This window comes from Saccopteryx leptura, chromosome 1 (genome assembly GCF_036850995.1).
Source record: "Saccopteryx leptura isolate mSacLep1 chromosome 1, mSacLep1_pri_phased_curated, whole genome shotgun sequence".
Lineage (NCBI taxonomy): Eukaryota > Metazoa > Chordata > Mammalia > Chiroptera > Emballonuridae > Saccopteryx > Saccopteryx leptura.
Genome location: NC_089503.1, coordinates 251,382,603 through 251,402,998, shown reverse-complemented (window position 1 = coordinate 251,402,998; position 20,396 = coordinate 251,382,603). Strand labels below are relative to the sequence as shown.

At 41.7% G+C, this 20,396-nt stretch overlaps 1 protein-coding gene across 5 annotated transcripts in view; it reads left to right on the top strand.

The window, feature by feature from the left end:
- SMARCA4 (SWI/SNF related, matrix associated, actin dependent regulator of chromatin, subfamily a, member 4) overlaps positions 1-20,396 on the top strand; it is a 97,188-nt gene that overhangs the window by 34,087 nt on the left and 42,705 nt on the right. For all 5 annotated transcript variants that reach the window (XR_010746643.1, XM_066346040.1, XM_066346033.1 and 2 more), the window contains exons 12-16: positions 5,468-5,598; positions 5,775-5,832; positions 14,996-15,117; positions 15,469-15,619; positions 17,952-18,115. Coding sequence is in view for 4 of the 5 variants with exons in the window: in XM_066346040.1 (XP_066202137.1) it covers positions 5,468-5,598; positions 5,775-5,832; positions 14,996-15,117; positions 15,469-15,619; positions 17,952-18,115 (626 nt within the window). In the remaining variant the exon portion in view is untranslated. The remainder of the gene's footprint in view (positions 1-5,467; positions 5,599-5,774; positions 5,833-14,995; positions 15,118-15,468; positions 15,620-17,951; positions 18,116-20,396) is intronic.

Here is a 20,396-nt window from a genome sequence, read left to right as displayed (position 1 = left end):
AGGTCTAGTTTATTCTTTTTTTAAACTGTAGAAGCTATATATGATGATGGTGAGACTCCATATACATCCCCTGCCTCAATTCTGCCCCTCCTCAATCCTACCCAGAGGAAACATTGTTAACTACTGGGTATTTTTTTCCAGACCTTTGTGCACATGTGCCATGTGGTTTATTTTACAGTTTTTACTTTAACATAATTTCAGATTCACGAGAGGTGTAAGAACAGTACAAAAAAGTACAAAGAATTTATGTGTACTGTTTGCCCAGCTTCCATTATCACATATTTTTTCCTAAACCATCTGAGCATCAGATGCAGACATGGTAGCCCTTTTCCTCCATGTAGCTCAGTGTGTATTTCTTAAAAACAAGGTCTTTCTTTTCCGTAACCACAATGATCAACAACTGAAAATGAATGTGGACGCAGTAGTATGATCTAATCCACAGCCCCAATGAAGGTTTTTCCAATTGTCCCTCTAGTGTCTTCACAGTTGTAGAAAACCTTGGTTCACATGTCACATTGGTTCAAAGCCTTTTGTCTTTGAACTTGGACTGCTCCTCACTTTTTTTTTTTTTTACTTTTATAATCTTGGCATTTTTGGAGAAGAGGATAGGCCAGGTTATTTCCTACAGTGGCCTTCAGTTTGATTTTGACTGATGTTTCCTTGTCATTAGAATCAGGTTATGTGTTTTGTCAGGAAGACCCTAAAGTAACACTTTGTCCTTGATGCGTCACATTGGGAGAGTATGGCATAGTTTTTTTTCTATAACTGGTGCTTTTGACCTTGATCCTTGATCCCTTGGTGTTGTCCAGGGCATCCCTACTATTTTTTCTTTTATAATTAAGAACCATGAGGGAGATACTTAAGACTGTGTACATATATTGTAACTCCAGATACTCCCACCCAGTGGTTTCAGCATCTGTTGATTATCTCTGCCTCTATCTGTTTTTGCTTTAGTGGTTGTAAAATGATTTGTTTTCCTCCATCGTTCCTTTGTAGTTGGCTTTCTGTGGGAAAGGAAAAGCTTTCTCTTCTTTCCTATTTGGCCCAAGGGCCATAGTTTGCCAACCCTTGGTGCCAACTCATGGATTTTTTAGTTTAATCCCTCATTGTTGTTATTTATGTTCATGCTCAAATTGTTTCAGTTTGGACCAATAGGTGCCCCTTCAAATTGGTTCCTGCGTCCTTTTAATGTGTCCCCATCATTCTTTGGGAACTTCTTTTTTGTACACTAAAATGATCCAGGCTTACCTTCTGCTTTTCTTGCCTGAGCCCTGGAATCAGCCATTTCTCCAAGGAGCCTTGGTTTCTTTTCTCAAAGAAGATTTTGAAATAAAACATCTAGGAATGTTCATTGCTCCTGGGTGTCATTGCATCATCCAGGCCCTCTCAGCAGAAGGATGCGGGAAATGTGTGTATGTGTACATCAGTTCTGCATTGCTATCTGTATTTTCGTACATTAAAAACCTTTTTTTTTTCTAATTTTTTTATTATTATTATTTACTCATTTTGCAGAGGAGGGAGAGAGCAAGAGAGGGAGGGGGATGAGCAGGAGGCATCAGCTCCCATATGTGCCCTGACCGGGCAAGCCCAGGCTTTCAAATCAGTGACCTTGGTGCTCCATGTCAACACTTGATCCACTGCGCCACCACTGGTCAGGCTAAAAACCTTGAAGTCACACTTATACCACCAATTCTAATCCAGCTCCATGGGATTATTTCTGTCCCTCTCCCTTCTATATTGATACAGCAGAAAGCTGGCTCCCATTAGCCATGATATATTTCCCTATTTGCTCAGTCACAGAATACACAGGATGTACATTGAGAATTGCTAATGCGTTCCCCTTGGTTAAAGGAGCATCCTAGCTAGAGGTCAGTTTTTGGAGTCGTCATCCCTGGAGTCTGTTCTGCACGTACTATATACAGAAGTTACCTGGATTAGTTCTCCCTTGTGCCCTTGTCAGTTTGGTTTCCCCTACCCTTGTTGGTTTTATTTATTTACTTACATTGTTGATTTATTTAGTGTGTGAAAAACTAGCTTGTTCCAAAAGTCAGAACCATACAAAGTGGCCCTCTCAGAGAAGGGTTGTTGTCCCCATCTTTCCAGAACATTCCTGCCCACCTCCTGAAAGCAATTAATTATTCTGACATAATACACTCATTTGGGAGAAAGATATATAAAAATGAGATGTGTAAATAAGAAACATTGTTTTTAGGACCTTCCCTGACCCCTGCTCATCCTACTTCCTGGAGGGAAACGATGAGGAACCACCGAGTGTTTGCTCCTGCCCTTTCTGTGCATGAGCTGCTCCGAGGTTTTCTTTCTCTCGCCTAGCCTTGTTCTCAGCCGTCTCCTCATGTAACTCATGGACACTTGCCCTATTCTTTCTAATGTCACTGAAATGATATACTACTTACAGAAAAAAATTAAACAATAACATGAAAAGTAGAAGCCCAGGCATGCATAGTGATTCCTGATTGACATCTTTATACTTCCTGAAATCTTTATGCTTATATCCTCTGTTTTATTTTGGGACTATTTGGGTCAATCTAGACATTAGTTAGACTTTCCCCACTTAGCCGAATATCTTGTGCCACTTTCCATATCAGGTTATTAATTCTATTTTCATTTTACTGTGTTGACATGTTAGAACCCATTTCATAATTCAGACTGACAACTCCTTAGGTTGCTTCCCATTTATAGCTGTTACGAAGATCCTGCACTGAGCAGCTTTTTACCTCCTCCCCTAGTGGCGGTTATTTCCGTTGTTTTCTTTTTTCCTATTGCGTACGTTGTTGTAATGAGCCTCCTTGTATATTTGTTACCTTTTGATGATCTCTTAGTCAGCTTGGGCTACCATAGCAAAACACCATAGTACCATAGCCTGGATGGCTTAAATAACAGACATTTATGTTCTCACCATTCCAGAGGCTGGAAATCCAAGATCAAGGTGCAGCAAGATTGCTTCCTGGTGAGGGCTCTCTTTCTGGCCTGTTTTGTAACAGAAGCATCACTCAGTGGTGGCTGTGAATTATCCTTACTCCAGCCAGTGGTTCTGTCTTGCCTGTGCATCTGAATCATCTGGGGAGGTTTTATAATACTGTAGAGCAATTGAATCAATTCTTGGGGTGGGCAGGTGAAGGCCTCAGCACTGTTAAGCACTCCCAAAGAGCACTCTGGTAAAAGTCACCGATTGAGGGTTCATGCATCAGGGGTTGGTGTGTCACATACCCCTCACCCCACGGTGGACCACTTTGAAGGTGAGGTTTTAACTGGCATGGAGACTAATCTCTTTGTACTATGCAGATGGTGGTGTTGGTGAGTGCAACACTTTGGAGAGGAGGAATGGGAGGTATAAGTCCTGGAAGAGGCTATTAGTAAACAAAACTTAACTGAGTAAATTTGAAGGTTTAATTGGTTTTATTCAATGATTCATGAATTGGGTAGCATCTCATCTAGCAAACATATCCTGAGGGGTTTATACAAGACGGAAGGCTTTTATAGAAATGAGGATAGATCAAGAAAGTTAGCAAGGAAAAATTGGTTGAGCTGGCTTTCAGTTCTCTAGGCTTGCTGCTATGTAAGAGGAAAACCTTTCTCCTGCTGGCCTACTAAAAGTAGATTCACTTTCTTTTGGGGAGTGCAAGGTAGGTAGGTCTCTTCCTGTCGGGGTCTGTAGTTGACTGCTATTCGGGGTAATTGACTTAAAGTGGTAGGGCCTGAGAGCCCCCTTTACAGGCCTTCCAACTCCAGTTTTAGTTTAATTTAATTGGATCCAATTTAGTTGATCCAATTTATTTTATTATATTTTAGTTTAATTTAGTTTTGCCTAACCAGACAGTGGTGCAGTGGATAGAGCATTGACCTGGAATGCTGAAGATCCAGGTTCGAAACTCTGAGGTCGCTGGCTTGAGTGTGGGCTCCTCTGGCTTGAGCGTGGGGCCGCTGGCTTGAACATGTAATAATAGACATGACCTCATGGTCACTGGCTCAACTTGAGCCCCCTGGTCAAGGCACATATGAGAAAACAATCAATGAACAACTAAAGTGCCGCAACAACATGTTGATGCCTCTCATCTCTCTCCCTTCTTGTCTCTCTGTCCATCCCTTCCTTCCCTCCCTTTCTCACAAAAAAAGAAAAAGAAAGGAACAAAAAAATAGTTTAGTTTTTTATTGATTGATTTAAGAGAGAGCAGAGTGAGAAGCATCAACTCATAGTTGCTTCACTTTAGTTCATGGATCACTTCTCATGTGCTTTGTGGGGGGTTGTGCGGGGTTGTAAGCCGAGCCAGTGACCTTTGGGCTCAAGCCTGCAACCTCAGGTTTAGAACCCAGGACCTCGGCATCCCAGTTTGATGCTCTGTCCACTGCTACACCACCAGTCAGGCTGCAACTTTTGTTTATTAATATTCACAGTGCAAACAAAGGTTTAAACCAAGAACTTCATTTTTTTTTTTTTTTTGATAGGGACAGACAGACAGGAAGGTAGACAGATGAGAATCATCGGTTCTTCATTGTAGCACCTTAGTTGTTCATTGATTGCTTTCTCATATGTGCCTTGACGGAGGGGGAGGGACTATAGCAGAGTGAGTGACCCCTTGCTCAAACCAGTGACCTTGGGCTTACGCCAGTGTCCTTTGGGCTCAAGCCAGTGACCATGGGGTCATGTCTGTGACCCCATGTTCAAGCTGGTGAGCTGGTGCTCAAGTTGGATGAGCCCGCACCCAAGCCAGCAACCTTGGGGTTTCGAACCTGGGTCCTCCACATTTCAGTCTGATGCTCTATGCACTGCGCCACCACCTGGTTAGGCTAGAACTTCATTCTTATGAAGTGTTTGTCCAGGAAACTTAAAGGGGAAAATGTTCATCCAAAGTTGGTATCTCAAAATGAAAAATCAGAATTTTGTATTTGTTGCTAAGAGGAAGTTCGTTGTTTTATTTTTCAAATATTCCAGTTAGCTATTTAACAAAAAAGAATGAGGACCCTTGGTAAATAACAAATATAGTATAAATGGAAAAAAACAAGGGCCATAAGAATGTGAATAGTACAGTCATTTGTGTGCAAATGGGGAGAAGCCAACCTTTTTTTCTTGTGCATGGAATTGATCTGGAAATATGCACAAGAAACTGATACTGGTGGGCATCCATGAAGAGGGAAACTGTCAGCTGGGGCACAGGGGATGGGGGTGAATCCATACTCTATACTATTTTAAATTTTAAACTATTATTACCTACTTAGAATTTAAAATGTGTAAGTCAGTTACCTCCAAGAAATTGCTGTCATCAGTGGGTTACATTTTTTCCTGAATTATTAATATACAGCTAACCCATTTTCACAACCACTGGCAATGGTTATGTGCCTCTTTTGGGGAATAGAGTTGTCAGGGCACTTCCCCAGTTGGCCCTGGTTAGTGAAGATCTGAGGTATGGATACCACAGAACCTAAAGTCACACTAGTGTCTCTTTTTCAGCCTCTGGATGAGACCAGCCAAATGAGTGACCTGCCTGTGAAAGTGATCCATGTGGAGAGTGGGAAGATCCTTACAGGCACAGACGCCCCCAAGGCGGGGCAGCTGGAGGCCTGGCTTGAGATGAACCCAGGGTGAGTGAGGCCTTGAGTTCCAGGTGCTGCTAGGATCCTGAGTCAGCCTTGTTCCATGGGAGCTGGCTGGCCACTGGGGGTGATTGTGCTTGTGTTCAGAAACAAGCCAATTTGCTGAGGTAAGTGCATGCTAGTTTGGGGAAGATTTTATACTAAAACACTAATGTTTTTTATAGGTATGAAGTAGCTCCAAGATCTGATAGTGAAGAAAGTGGCTCAGAAGAAGAGGAGGAGGTAAGAAGAGTCCTATTCCTTCTGTCAAAGCCCTTGGTGCTCTGTAGCAATGATCTCTCTCCCTGGTACATTGGTCATCCCTGCATATTGTGACCCTTTCACACTCCGCTTGGGCATCATGTGGGACAAGAGATGGGCAGAGGACAGCCGAGGCCCCAATCCTGATGGAAAGTTGGTGCTTTAGAGCTGCTCTGTCCAACACAGTAGCCTTTAGCCACACATGACTGCTTTAATTTTAAATTAATCAAATTAAGTAGAATTTAAAACTCATGTCCTTGATCACATTGGCTGCTTTTCAAATAGTCAACAGCCTTCTGCCCAAAAGAAATAATCAGTATGAAGTTGTGAGCATTAAATCACATACATGCTGGCACATTATAATCTCTTAATTGAAAATACTGTAGATGGTTACATATAAGTGCAATCATGTGTTATTGGTCTTTCTCTGCCTGGCTTATTTCACTTAGCACAGTAATCTCCAGGTCCATCCATGCTATTGCAGAAGATAAGATTTCCTTCTTTTTCATGGCCATGTACTATTCCATCATCTGTATGTAACCACAGCTTTTTTATACACTTGTCCAGTGATAGACACTTGGACTGTTTCCAGATCTTGGCTATTGTAAACAATGCTGCAATAAACATGGGCACTCCTGTCTTCTTTTGAATTAGTGTTTTGGGATTCTTAGGATATATTCCTAAAAGTGGGATAGCTGAGTCAAAGGCAGTTCCATTTTTAATTTTTTGAGGAAAGGCCATACTGTTCTCCACAGTGGCTGCACCAGTCTGCATTCCCACCAGCAGTGCAGGATGGTAGTTAAGTTGATTTCTGTGAGGTAGAGGAATAAGTTCATTTTTTTCGCTATGGATATCCACTTGACACAGCACCATTCAGTGAAAATACTATTCTTTATTATTCTTTCCCTCAATTTGTCTTGGTACTTTTGTGTGAAATGAGTTGACCATAAATGCGAGGGTTTGTTTCCTTTTTTACTTGATTTATTGCGGTGACATTGATTAATAAAATTATATAGGTTTCAGGTATACAATTCTATAATACAGCATCTGTATATTGTATTATGTGTTCACCACCCCAAGTCAAGTCTCCTTCCGTTACTGATTATTCCCCTTTTATCCTCTTCTACCTCCCCCTCCCCCAGGGGTTTCTGACTCAGTTTTATTCTGTTGGTCTCTGTGTTTGTTTTTGTTCTTCTACCATTATTTTAACTTATAATTAGTTTTGAAACAGGTAATGTTACACTTCTCTAACTTGATTGCTTTTCTCTTCTAGATTCTTACATTCCCATATAAATTTTAGGGTTATCTCATTAATTACTGCAAAAGTGCTGGGATTTTTATTGGGTTTGAGTTGAATCTTTTTATCAAGAGGGGGGAATCAGCTTTGAAAAGATATTTTTCAAAGATTCTATTTATTGATTTTAGAGAGAAGGGAGAGAGAGAAAGGGGTGAGGAGGAGTGGGAAGCATCAACTCATAGTAGTTGCTTCTTCTCATATGTACCTTGACCAGGCAAACCCAGGGTTTCCAACCAGCGAACTCAGCATTCCAGGTCGATGCTTTATCCACTGAGCCATCTCAGATCAGGGATCTTAAAAATATGTCATCTTCCAATCTGTTTTTTTGTTTTGTTTTTTGTTTTTTTTACAGAGACAGAGAGAGAGTCAGAGAGAGGGATAGATAGGGACAGACAGATAGGAATGGAGAGAGATGAGAAGCATCAATCATCAGTTTTTCATTGTGACACTGTAGTTGTTCATTGATTGCTTTCTCATATGTGCCTTGACTGTGGGCCTTCAGCAGATCGAGTAAACCCTTGCACAAGCCAGCAACTTTGTGTCCAAGCTGGTGACCTCGGGGTCTCGAACCTGGGTCCTCCGCATCCCAGTCCAAAGCTTTATCCACTGCACCACCGCCTGGTCAGGCATCTTCCAATCTGTTAACATGGAATGTTTCTTCTTTTATTTTGATCATCTTTAATTTCTCTTAGCAATGTTTTATAGTTTTTAGAGTTTATACTTTTTGTCAGATTTATTCTTAAATATTTATTCCTTTGATGCTATTATGAATAGAATTTTCTAATTGTATTTATGGGTCTTTTATTGCTATTACATGGAAATACAATTTTTATATTGATTTTGAAATGTTGATCTTGTAGCTTTGAACTTGCTAAACTCATATTGTTAGTTCTGATAGTTTTATTGTGTTTGTAGATTCTTTAGAATTTTCACATACAGGATTATGCCATTTGTAAATAATGGCAATTTTACTACTTCCCTTTCTGTCTGTGTGCCTTCAATTTTTTTTTTCTTGCTTCATCGCACTGGCTAAATTCTTTAGGACAATATTCATAGAAGTGTCGACAGCCGACATCCTTGCCTTCTTTCCGATTTTAGAGGTAATGGATTCAATCTGTCACTGCTGTTTGGTGTTAGCTGGAGGGTTTTTGTAGATACTCTTATCAGTTTGAGTAACTTCTAATCCTAGTAAATGAAAGTTTTTATCAGGAGTGGGCTAGATTTTGTCTTCCACTTTTTCTGTCTATTGAGTTGATTATCTGGGTTTTGTCTGTTACCTACTAATATGCTTTACTATATAAATCAACTTTTGGATATTAAACTAACCTTGCATTCCTGGTATAAGTTCTACTTTGTCTCGGTATACAATCTTTTCTGTATATGAAAGTGTTGCTGATATTTTACTGAAGACTTTTGGGTCTATATTCATGAGAGATATTGGTCTATAGTTTTCTTGTGATATTTTTGAGTGGCTTTGATATAGGTTAACATTGGCCATATAGAATGGATTGGAAAATGTTCCCTCCTTCTCTACTTTTGAGAGTTTATGAAGAATTGGTATTAATCTTAAAATATTTGATATAATTCTCCAGGCAAGCTATCTGGGACTGGCCTTTTCATTGTGAAAAGATTTTTAGTTACTAAGTCAATTCGTTCTTATGGGTTTCATTCAGATTTGTCTACTTTTTTAATTATTTTTTTAATTTATTGATTGATTTTTTAAAAAGAGAGGAAGGGTGAGAAACAGCCAGACAGGAATAGTCATCTGTTTCTGTATGTGCCCTGACCAGGGATCGAACCAGCAACCTTTACATATTGGGACGAGGCTCTAACCATCCAAGCTCTCTGACCAGGGCAGATTTGTCTACTTCTTGAGTCAGTTTTTTTTTTTGTTTTATTTTGTTTTTTATATTTTATGTATTGATTTGAGAGAGAGAAAGGCCATGGGTGAGGGTGGAGGAGCTGGAAGGCTCAACTTGTGGTTGCTTCTTGTATGTTCCCTGACCAGACAAACCTGGGGATTTGAACTGATAACCTCAGCATTCCAGGTTGGCGTGTTATCCACTGTTTTTTCACAGGTCAGGCTGGGTCAGTTTTAATAATTTGTGTCTTTCTAGGAGTTTGTCCATTTCATCTTAGTTATTTGTTGGCGTAACATTACTTAGTAGTTCCTTATATTTCTTTGATAGTTCTTTATCATGTTTCACTGCTCATTTTTGATAATTTGGTAATTTTTTTTTAAGTCAGCTAAGCTTATTTACTGATTTGAGACTTTTGTCTCCTAATACAGCAGTTTAAAGCTATAAATTTTCTTCTAAGCACTGCTTAAGCTGCAGTCCATACTTTTTAATATGTTGTTTTTGTTTTCATTTGGTTCAAAATATTTTTCTAATTTACCCTGTGATTTTTTTTTTTTTTTTGATCCTTGGTTCATTTAGAGTTGTGTATTAAAATTTCAGCATTTGAGAATTTTCCAGACTCTTTTCTTTTTCTTTTTTAATCTTATATCTCTTCAGGAAAACAGCACTGTTGAGTGTCTATTATATCCTAAAGAGAACCTCATTCTTAGCTGTTTTTAGCCCCATAAACTTTCTTTGAAATGACCTATTTGTTTTCAATTCCTGATTCTCTGTGGTATGAGAAGATACTTTAATTTTAATTCTTGTAAATTTATTGAGACTCATTTTATGGCTTAGCATTTTAGAGAATGTTTCATGTTCACTTGAAAAGGATTCTGTAGTCTTTGGTTGAAGTGTTCTATATATCAGTGGTCCCCAACCCCCGGGCCGCGAACCGTACTGGTCCGTGGACCATTTGGTACTGGTGTGCAGAGAAAGAATAAATAACTTATATTATTTTCGTTTTATTTATATTTAAGTCTGAACAATGTTTTATTTTTTAAAAATGACCAGATTCCCTCTGTTACATCCGTGTAAGACTCACTCTTGACGCTTGTCTCGGTCACATGATACATTTATCCATCCCACCGTAAAGGCCAATCTGTGAAAGTATTTTCTGACATTAAACCGGTCCGTGGCCCAAAAAAGGTTGGGGACCACTGCTATATATGGTAGTTAAGTTGAGTTGGTAGATTGTATTGTTTGGGTCATATATATTTTTGCTGATTTTTCTGTAATTATTCTATCACTTTTTGTGAATTAAGTAGTAAAATCAACCCTTTTCTTGAATTGTCTTATTTCTTGTGTGTGTGATAGAGAGGGACAGACAGGCAGGAAGGGAGAGAGATGAGAAGCGTCAATTCTTCGTTGTGGCTCCTTAGTTCATTGATTGCTTTCTCATGTGTGCCTTGACCTGGGAGCAGGGGGATAGGAGCTACAGCAGAGTGAGTGACCCCCTCCTTAAGCCAGCAACTTTGGGCTCAAGCCAGCAACCTTGGCCTTCAAGCCAGTGACCTTTGGGCTCAAGCCAGCGACCATGGGGTCATGTTTATGATCCCACGCTCAAGCTAGTGAACTCGTGCTCAAGCTGGTGACTTCAGGGTTTCGAACCTGGGTCCTCCGCATCCCAGTCCGATGCTCTTTCCACTGTGCCACCGCCTGGTCAGGCTCTTTTTAAATTTTGTTAATTTTTGCTTCATTTATTTTGATGCTCTGTTGATATACTTAGTTGTTCTTAATATAAGGTCTGCCGGGAAGTTCTGTCCGTTTCTATCACAACAAGTTTCGACACGTAAGCACATGTTTATTTGGCGCATGTGTGCCTCTCTATTTTTATCACTTAATGTATACATACTGACGTAGCAAATTAACTAAAACAAAGTTGATTCACGTTAGTCTTATGTGTGAAGCGATAGTGTACCCATGCTACTGATAAAGTTCATTTACGCCACTGTATTGTATACGAATTTCAACAAGAAAGAAATGCTACAGAAGCATGTAGAAATTTATTGAAAGTGTTTTGTGAAGGTACAGTTTCTGATAGGACATGCAGAAGATGGTTCGAAAAATTCGAAACAGGTGATTTCGACCTTTCTGATAAGCCACGTTCTAGGCGACCATCTTTGATTGATGATGATGTTGTTAAGACCATATTGGATCAAGATCCTTTTCTGACAACATCGGAGATCGTAGAAAGGCTTAATTCAGCTCAGCAAACCATTTCGAACCATATTCAGAAGATAGGATTGGTGTGGAAATATATTATTTAATAAAGTTTATTGACAGTAAAAAAAAATTGTATTTTGTTTTATTCCAAAAACAGAACTTTCTGGTAGACCTTATATATTTAATATTTTATCATTATAAAATATCTTTTCTTTAGTAAGTTTTTTGTTTCAAAGTTTTTGTTTGATATTAGTGTGGTCACTCCAACTTTCTTATGGTTACTGTTTGCATGATGTGAATTTGTCCGTTATTTTACTTTAAAGCTATGTGTTCATTTGAATTTAAATAGTAGATAGCTGGGTCTTGCTTTTTTTCTAGTATGAAACTATCTGCATTTTGAGTTTTATGCTGTTCACATTTAATTTAATTATCAGTGATTTTGTTTACATTTGCCATTTTGCTATTTCTTTGTCTCCTGCCTTTTCCCCTCTATTCCTCCTTTACTGCCTATTTTTTTGTTAACTATTTTTTAGTGTAGCATTTTATTCTCTAGTTTTTATTACTAAACTTATTCAGTTATTTGCTTTAATTGCTCTGAGGATTATAATATGCATCATAATTTATCACAGTATACTTTAAGGGTAATAATTCTATTCTAGTAAAATACAGAAATTTTGCTACAGTATAACTTCTTTGCTCTTATTCCTTTGTGCTGTTGTTGCATATATTAACATTCTAACGTGTTATAATTCAGCAATAATCTTTTTTTGAGAGAGATAAAAGAAGCATCAGCTTCTAATTGGTTCACTTTAGTTGTCTATTGATTGCTTCTTGTATGTGCCTTGATTGGGGTGCGGGAGGGTGGCTGAAGCTGAGCCAGTGACCTTCAGATTGTGTTGATGATTCCACTTCCAAGCTGGCAAGCCCGCTCTCAAGCCAGGAACCTCGGGGCTTCAAACTGGGGACCTCAGTGTCTGGGTTGATGCTCTGTTCACTGTGCCACCATCTGTCAGGCTTAGTCTTCTAATTAATAATTTATATATATAGTCTTATGTCTTAGTCTTAAAAAGTTAGTAAAGAAAAAGTAAGAGGAAATATATTTATTTACTTATTATTTAGTCTTTTATATTGGTATGTATTTACCATTTCTGATGCTCTTTATTTCTCCTTGTGGATTCGAGTTACTGTCTGCTGTTATTCCCTTTTAACTCAGACTTCTTTTAGCATTTATTATAAGGCATGTTTGCTAGCAACAAATTCTGTCTTTGTTTATCTGGGAAGGTATTTCTTTAGCTTTCATTTTAGAAGGATAATTTTAAAGGACATAGAAATATTTGTTGACAGCCTTTTTCCTTTTGAATGTGTCATTCTACTGCATTCTAGCTTCTTGTTTTAAATGAGAATTTAACCACTAATTGTATTGATACTTCTCTGTTCTTGATGATTTGTTTTTCTCTTGATTTCAGGATTTTCTGTTTGTTTTACACTTAGCAGTTTGTGGAACTTCTTTGTATTTATTTTCCTTGGTGTTTGTTCAGCTTTTTATCTAGGTAGTTTCATGCTTTCCATCAAATCTAGGGAGTTTATTCTTTCTAAGTCTTTTATTGACATTCTGTATTGATTCATTGTGCTTAAAAGATGCTTTCCTTTCGTTCTTTGGATATATTTGTAATACCTCTGAACATATTTATAATAATAGTTGCTTCAGAGATTATATTTTAAGTTCACCATCTGGGAATACAGACAGATTCAGTTGCTTTTTCCTGATTTTTTTTTTTTGTATTTTTTGTATTTTTGTATTTTTCTGAAGCTGGAAACAGGGAGAGACAGTAAGACAGACTCCCGCATGCGCCCGACCGGGATCCACCCGGCATGCCCACCAAGGGCGACGCTCTGCCCACCAGGGGGCGATGCTCTGCCCCTCCGGGGCATCGCTCTGCCGCGACCAGAGCCACTCTAGCGCCTGGGGCAGAGGCCAAGGAGCCATCCCCAGCGCCCGGGCCATCTTTGCTCCAATGGAGCCTTGGCTGCGGGAGGGGAAGAGAGAGACAGAGAGGAAGGAGGGGGGGGGTGGAGAAGCAAATGGGCGCTTCTCCTATGTGCCCTGGCCGGGAATCGAACCCGGGTCCCCCGCACGCCAGGCCGACGCTCTACCGCTGAGCCAACCGGCCAGGGCACTTTTTCCTGATTATTGATTACACTTTCCTCTGCATTGTGGTACTGTAATGTTGTGGGGGGAACTTATAACACTTTAGGTTCTGACTTCATCCCTGGGGGGATTGTTTTGTTGATATTGTTTGCTTGGTTAGTAATTTACCTGGGCTAAATATGTGGAATTGTTTCACCAATGGTGTGTATGTACTGCCTTTAGTGTCTGCTCAATTTATTGTTTTGGTTTTGTTCTAATTTTTATTTTTAATCATAGTTCTCAAGGAGTAGGAAGTGTTTATTCATAACTTAGTAGTCATCCAATTATTGGGCAGAGACTGTGTTCAAACACGGCTCTCCTGCCAATGGAGCTGTGTATATAGGGGAAACACCTTCCAAGTTCAGGCCATTTTCAAGTCCGCCCTGGCTCTTACTTCCTGCGTGGTCTTTTCTTGCGTCCTCAGCATGTGGGCATATTCTCGGCCAATAATATGCTTTCGGTGACAACTGAAAGCCTCACGTGCACTGACAGTGCTCTGGAGTGGGCATCACCCATGGCCGAGTCCCCATGACAGTCCCCATCTGCCTCAGCCACCAGTCTCCTGCCTGCCCTTCTGGCAGGACTTTCACGTGGACCTGGTGGGTAGGTAGGATGGAGGCAGTCCTGAGTAAGAACACTGCCAATTCTTACCTGAAGTTCAGCAATATTTCTCAATCTGCTAGAGCTCTGAAATGGTTGCTTTTGCCAGTTTTGTCCAGGTATTAAAGAGAGAATTTGCTCATTCAGACTTAACCTACAGTCTCACCCTTATTTTAATTTCAGAAATGTTAATGTCAGTTAATCGCTATCATGATTTCTTTTTTGGGCCCAAAAGGTGTGTGCTGTTATCACCTATTTATTATTCAAAATGACCTATCAGATCATTTTGCATTCCTTGAGAGAAATCGCATTAGTTTTTTGTTGGAATTATTTAACAGATTAATATAAATTTTTAAATTTTTATAGTAGTTCTATTATACATAAAGAAAATAATTAGTAGGACTTTGTATGATTTATACAGGAATGCAAGGATGGTTACTCTCAGGAAATACATTCATGGATATTTTATGTATATGTCACGTAAAATCCCTGTATTATCTCAGTTAATGCTGAAAAATTCCATTCATGAAACAACATTTACGCTTAACTTATAGATTTATTAAAAACCTTTTAGTAAATTAGGGTGCCTGTTATCACCAATATAATTTGACATATTTTAGATGTTTTTAACCATTTTGATAAAGCTGGAGATAAGTCAAGAGCAATGAATATTGAAAATTGGCTCTTAAATGTTTTATACTGAGAAAATCCAAGAGATTCCAGTGCAAAACTGCTTGACTAGGTTGGACAAGGAATGAATGTGTAGTATACATTGTGTAACAAGGGCAGCGGCATGAAGAATCTATTAGTAACAAAAACACAAAGTACCCTGAGGTGTGCTAGGAAAACTAAAAATAATATACTGAGCAATTAAAAAGGAGTTGCAAAGAAGAAGGACATGATGGTTGTAAAAATATCAGTTAGTTCCAAAAGTGTGTTTTTCTCTGTGCCTGTCCCTGTGGGACGTCTTGAGGTAACAGACTTGTCTCTCGGCAGGAGGAGGAAGAGGAGCAACCCCAGCCAGCGCAGCCTCCCAGCCTGCCTGTGGAGGAGAAGAAGAAAATTCCAGATCCAGACAGTGATGACGTCTCTGAGGTGGACGCCCGGCACATCATTGAGTAAGGCATCTCTGCACACACTCCTCCTTCGCCAGCTTTCTTCACGGGGGTGCAGGCTGGGCCTTTAGAACGCCAGCTTCTCCGTGGATGGCACACACCACTGTCCAGCTGGCAGCCACTGGGAGACTGCAAGTGGAAGTCCAGTCTGGGTGCTTCTGCCCTCCCCCCACTTTCCCGGATTGGTACTTGCTGCCTTTCCTGTCTGTAGACTGCCCAGGTACACTTTTGCTTCTCTTAAGGCTTAGGTCATGGGTCCTCAATCAGAAAGGGCTGCTCTAGAGTCTTGTGTCTGAAATATATTGTCACAAATAGAAATGTGTGTACTCACGTGTTGATTCTGTTTGCTTCCAGAAATGCTAAGCAAGATGTTGATGACGAATATGGTGTGTCCCAGGCCCTTGCTCGTGGCTTGCAGTCCTATTATGCGGTGGCCCATGCTGTCACCGAGAGAGTGGATAAGCAGTCGGCACTTATGGTCAATGGTGTCCTCAAACAGTACCAGGTGAGGCAGGATGGAGCCATGCCCACATAGCAGTCTTGACACATGGGTTCCCAGCTTGTCAGAAACTGCTAAAGTTGGACAGACCCATGGTCACATTTTACTCCTTTTCTCTGGATACCTCACTTTTTCTCTCTAAGCCTTAGTTTCCCCATCTGTAAAGTAGAAACACGATCTGTTAGGTTAGCCACCAGGAGGAAATGAAACATTGCAATATATCAGTATTATCTGGTGGTTGCTTGATCTGTCTGTGCAAGGCAGAATCACAGCGTGTTCTATGCTGTTAGCTTCTGAATCCCCAACAACTCTGCATTAGGCACTGTTATCCTCTGCATTTTACAAGATGGGCAGTATGCATGTGAGGAACAGAGAAGTGTATTGATTTATCAAAATTTCACAGCTTGGGAGTGGTCTGGTCGCTCCAGTACTGGACCCAGGTTTGGGCACAGGTCCATGTTCCCTGGAGCTCTGTGCAGTGTGGGACAGTGAAGAGCTAGAGTTTAAATGTCCAGAGCTTGAGCCCTGGACTTAGCTCCTGTGTGAAGGTAAAGTGACACTGGTGCTAAGGCTCGTGTCAGGCCTCTCCTGGATCAACCAAGGGTCAGACATTTCTGTCTTAGCAGAAATGTCTCCTTCTGTGACCACATATCCCAAGCTTATTTATGAGCTCCCAGGAGGCAGCTGGTTTATCTCCAATTAAAGAACACATCTCGCCCTGGCCGGTTGGCTCAGCGGTAGAGCGTTGGCCTGGCGTGCGGGGGACCCGGGTTCGATTCCCGGCCAGGGCACATAGGAGAAGCGCCCATTTGCTTCTCCACCCCCCCCCCCCTCCTTCCTCTCTGTCTCTCTCTTCCCCTCCCGCAGCCAAGGCTCCATTGGAGCAAAGATGGCCCGGGCGCTGGGGATGGCTCCTTGGCCTCTGCCCCAGGCACTAGAGTGGCTCTGGTCGCGGCAGAGTGACGCCCCAGAGGGGCAGAGCATCGCCCCCTGGTGGGCAGAGCGTAGCCCCTGGTGGGCGTGCTGGGTGGATCCCGGTCGGGCGCATGCGGGAGTCTGTCTGACTGTCTCTCCCCGTTTCCAGCTTTAGAAAAATACAAAAAAAAAAAAAAAAATTAAAGAACACATCTCCTTTATTTTTCGTTTGGTTATGACCCCTACTCCCCAACTTTCCTTGAAAGAACTCTCAGAACCTCCATACCAATATCAGGTTCCAAAGAGACTAAGCCACTGACCAGTGGAAATTTTCAGTGGCCAGTGTAATCAGAGGAATCAGAACTTGGTTAGAAGTTACTTCCTTAATGTTATGAAAATTTCCAAGTTTTCCTTCATAACATTCTATATTCTATTTAAAAACAGTCTTCTCTTGCCTGACCACGCACTGGCGCAGTGGATAGAGGACCCAGGTTTGAAACCCTGAGGTCACTCGCTGGCTTGAGCACAGGCTCATCCAGCTTGAGCCCTTGCTCACCAGGCTTGAGTGCAGGGTCACTGGCTTGAGCGTGGGATCATAGACATGACTCCATGGTCGCTGGCTTGAGCTCAAAGGTAGCTGGCTTGAAGTGAAGGTTGCTGGCTTGAGCTCAAAGGTAGCTGGCTTGAAGTGAAGGTTGCTGGCTTGAGCCCAAGGTTGCTAGCTGGAGCAAGGGGTCACTCACTCTGCTGTAGCCCCCGGTCAAGGCACATATGAGAAAGCAATCAGTGAACAATGAAGGTGCCACAATGAAGAATTTATGCTTCTCATCTCTATCCCTTTCTGTCTGTCCCTGTCTGTCCCTCTCTCTGTCTCTCTCGCTAAAACAAACAAACAAAAACCGTCTTCTCATTAACTAGACCTCTTTAGAAACTAGAAACCCTTTCAGCTTGTATTGCAGAAACCTTACAAGCTCTGGAAAGCTCTTAGTTAATCTTGACACAGTGGTTAGGGAGTTGTTGGTCGTGGGGTGATTCATCAGGTCCCCTGAAACCCTCATGATCTCTGAATTGAGTGCCACATGGCTGTGGGCAGGTTTGTCCCAGTGTGCTATGTGGCTTGGTGTTAGGCAGTGACAGATGGACCTTGTAACAGAAGCTTAAGTTTTCATGTGTATCTGAAAAACAAATTTTATATATAGTGCATATATTATTAACACAGCAACCCTATGATTTTGTAAGAATGACCGCTGAGAATGAGGCTAAAGGTAAAAAGAGTGGAGTGATTGAAATTAAAACAGAATAAAGATAGCTATGGGCAGTTGGTGGGGCAAACTTATTCCAGGTTGTGCAGAAGTCTCTGAAATGTAGGGAATGCTCTCAATCCTGCCCTGGGCTTCAGTGCTGGCCGCCTCTCACTTGGCAGATCAAGGGCTTGGAGTGGCTGGTGTCCCTGTACAACAACAACCTGAACGGCATCCTGGCCGACGAGATGGGCCTGGGCAAGACCATCCAGACCATCGCGCTCATCACGTACCTCATGGAGCACAAGCGCATCAACGGGCCCTTCCTCATCATTGTGCCTCTCTCGTAAGTGCACCCACCCCTGAGGCCTGGGGTGTCCAGTGTGAGTACCCCACTGCTCGTCTTCATTGGTACCCCAGTCTCCATTTACACATCTGTGTGTTAGTTTACTCGAGCTTCCCTAACAAAGTACCACAGCTTCGTGGCTTAAACACAGGCATGATTTCCCCAGAGGCCATACATCTGAGAACAAGGCATCGGTAGTGCTGGTTTCTTCTGCGGCTGCTCAGTCTTGCAGATGGTCATCTTCTCCCTATATACTCGCACTGTCTATATCCTAATTTCCTCTTCTTATAAGGACACCAGTCATTGGATTTGGGCCCATCCCGATGACTTTATTTTAACTTCATTACCTCTTTAGAAACCCTTTCCGCTGTTACATTCTGATGGTTATGGTGTTAGGACTTCAACATGTGGATATTATGTAGACCCAACTAAGCCCATAACAGCCTCTCTGTGGTTTCAGAGGCAGGATGGGAAAGGGCTGGTGATGGTGTTCATTCTTTATATCAACTGGGGCGGGTATCACAGGAACTGAAGATCCTCCTGCTAGAAGACTGGAGTGGAGCCATTTGAGCAAACACTGTTGCCTCCTCCTACTGGTGGCACAGGAGCCGTGTCAGTCCCAGTGCAGCCCTGGTGACACAGATGGGCAGGTGTGGTGGGGCCTGGGTTCCTAGTCAGCGTCCTGAGGTTCTCACCTGCCACCTGTTTGCACCGCTGTTCTCTTCCTCCTTGCAGACCCCTCTCTGGGTAGCCCTCTTCCCAACCCAGCCTGTGTCACAAAATGCCTCACCTGCCCCAGGGTGTTATTGGAAGCCCCAAGGTCCCCTTTCATTGACCAGCTAAGGTCACATGTCCAATTATGGGCTTAAGGGGATGGTCTGCTTTGATGTCAGGCTTACTGTGTGTGCATTTGGCCTGGCCCTGAAAGGGAACCCCTTAATTTCTGCCCAGCACTCAGTAGGGACCACGTCATCATCAGATCAGTAGATGAAAGGGAGAATGGGAAGCCGAGTGCTCGTGCGTCCTGCCTTTAAGACTGCCAGGCCCAGTGGCCACACACCCGTGGGTGCGGATACCAGTATCCCACAAGAATTTAACTTGGAGAAATTTATTTTATTTTTTTTGCCTTTCTTCCCTCTTGGTGACATAAAATAAGCTGCCTTAGCAGGCTTCGTAGAGAGGACTGTTTCCAGTGCAGTAGGCGGTCCAAGCTGGCAGGTGCCGTGCCACTTCCTCCCTGGTGGTCAGACCTAATTGGCATCTCAGCTTCCCACTGCACTTGCCTGTGCACAGCCTCACAGCCCTCTCTGTTCCCGCAGGGTGTGACTTCATCTCTCACGGCTTTCTCCAGTGTGCTGTTCTGTAACCTGGGTTTTTTACTTTTAACTTCTCATTTTAAAATGGTTTCAGATTTATAATAATTGCAAAAATAGTATAAAGAATCCCTAAACTTACCTTTCACCTAGCCTCCGAAATCTTACATAACCCAGGACAGTTAACACCAGGAAGGGAACAGTGACTTAGTACTGTTAATGAATCTAGAGGTGTTCTTCAGTTGTCTCTTTCCCCCATTAATAATCTTTTAGGGTCCCTAATCCCACTTTGCGTTTTGTTGTCACATTCTCTGTTAATGTTTGTGACAGTTCCCAAGTCTGTCTTCTTCCTTTATAATCTTGACATTTGAATACTGGCTGTTCCTCTGACTTTGTGTATGTGTGATGTGCCCATTTCTGAAATTCTGGGAGAATCCCTTAAGTCAGTCATCCCCAACCTTTTTTGGGCCACGGAGCAGTTTAATGTCAGAAAATATTTTCACAGACCGGCCTTTAGTGTGGGACAGATAAATGTATCACGTGACCGAGACAAGCGTCAAGAGTGAGTCTTAGATGGATGTAAAAAAAGGGAATCTGGTCATTTTTAAAAAATAAAACATTGTTCAGACTTAAATATAAATAAAATGGAAATAATGTAAGTTATTTATTCTTTCTCTGCGGACCGGTACCAAATGGCCCACAAACCGGTACTAGTCCGCGGCCTGGGGGTTGGGGACCACTGCCTTAAGAGGGATGCTGTGCCCTTTTTGGGGCCTCATGTCAGGAGGCCTGAGATGAAGATAACTTTGGCCTTGGTAATGTGGGGTCTGCCCATTTCCCCACATAAATCTAAGAGCTCTCCTTTGTAATTCTAGGTCTCTTTTGGGATGGCACTTAGAAACCATGTAAATACCTTGTCTGTCATTATATTTTATTAGTAATTTTAGCATCTATCAGTTAAATCTCAC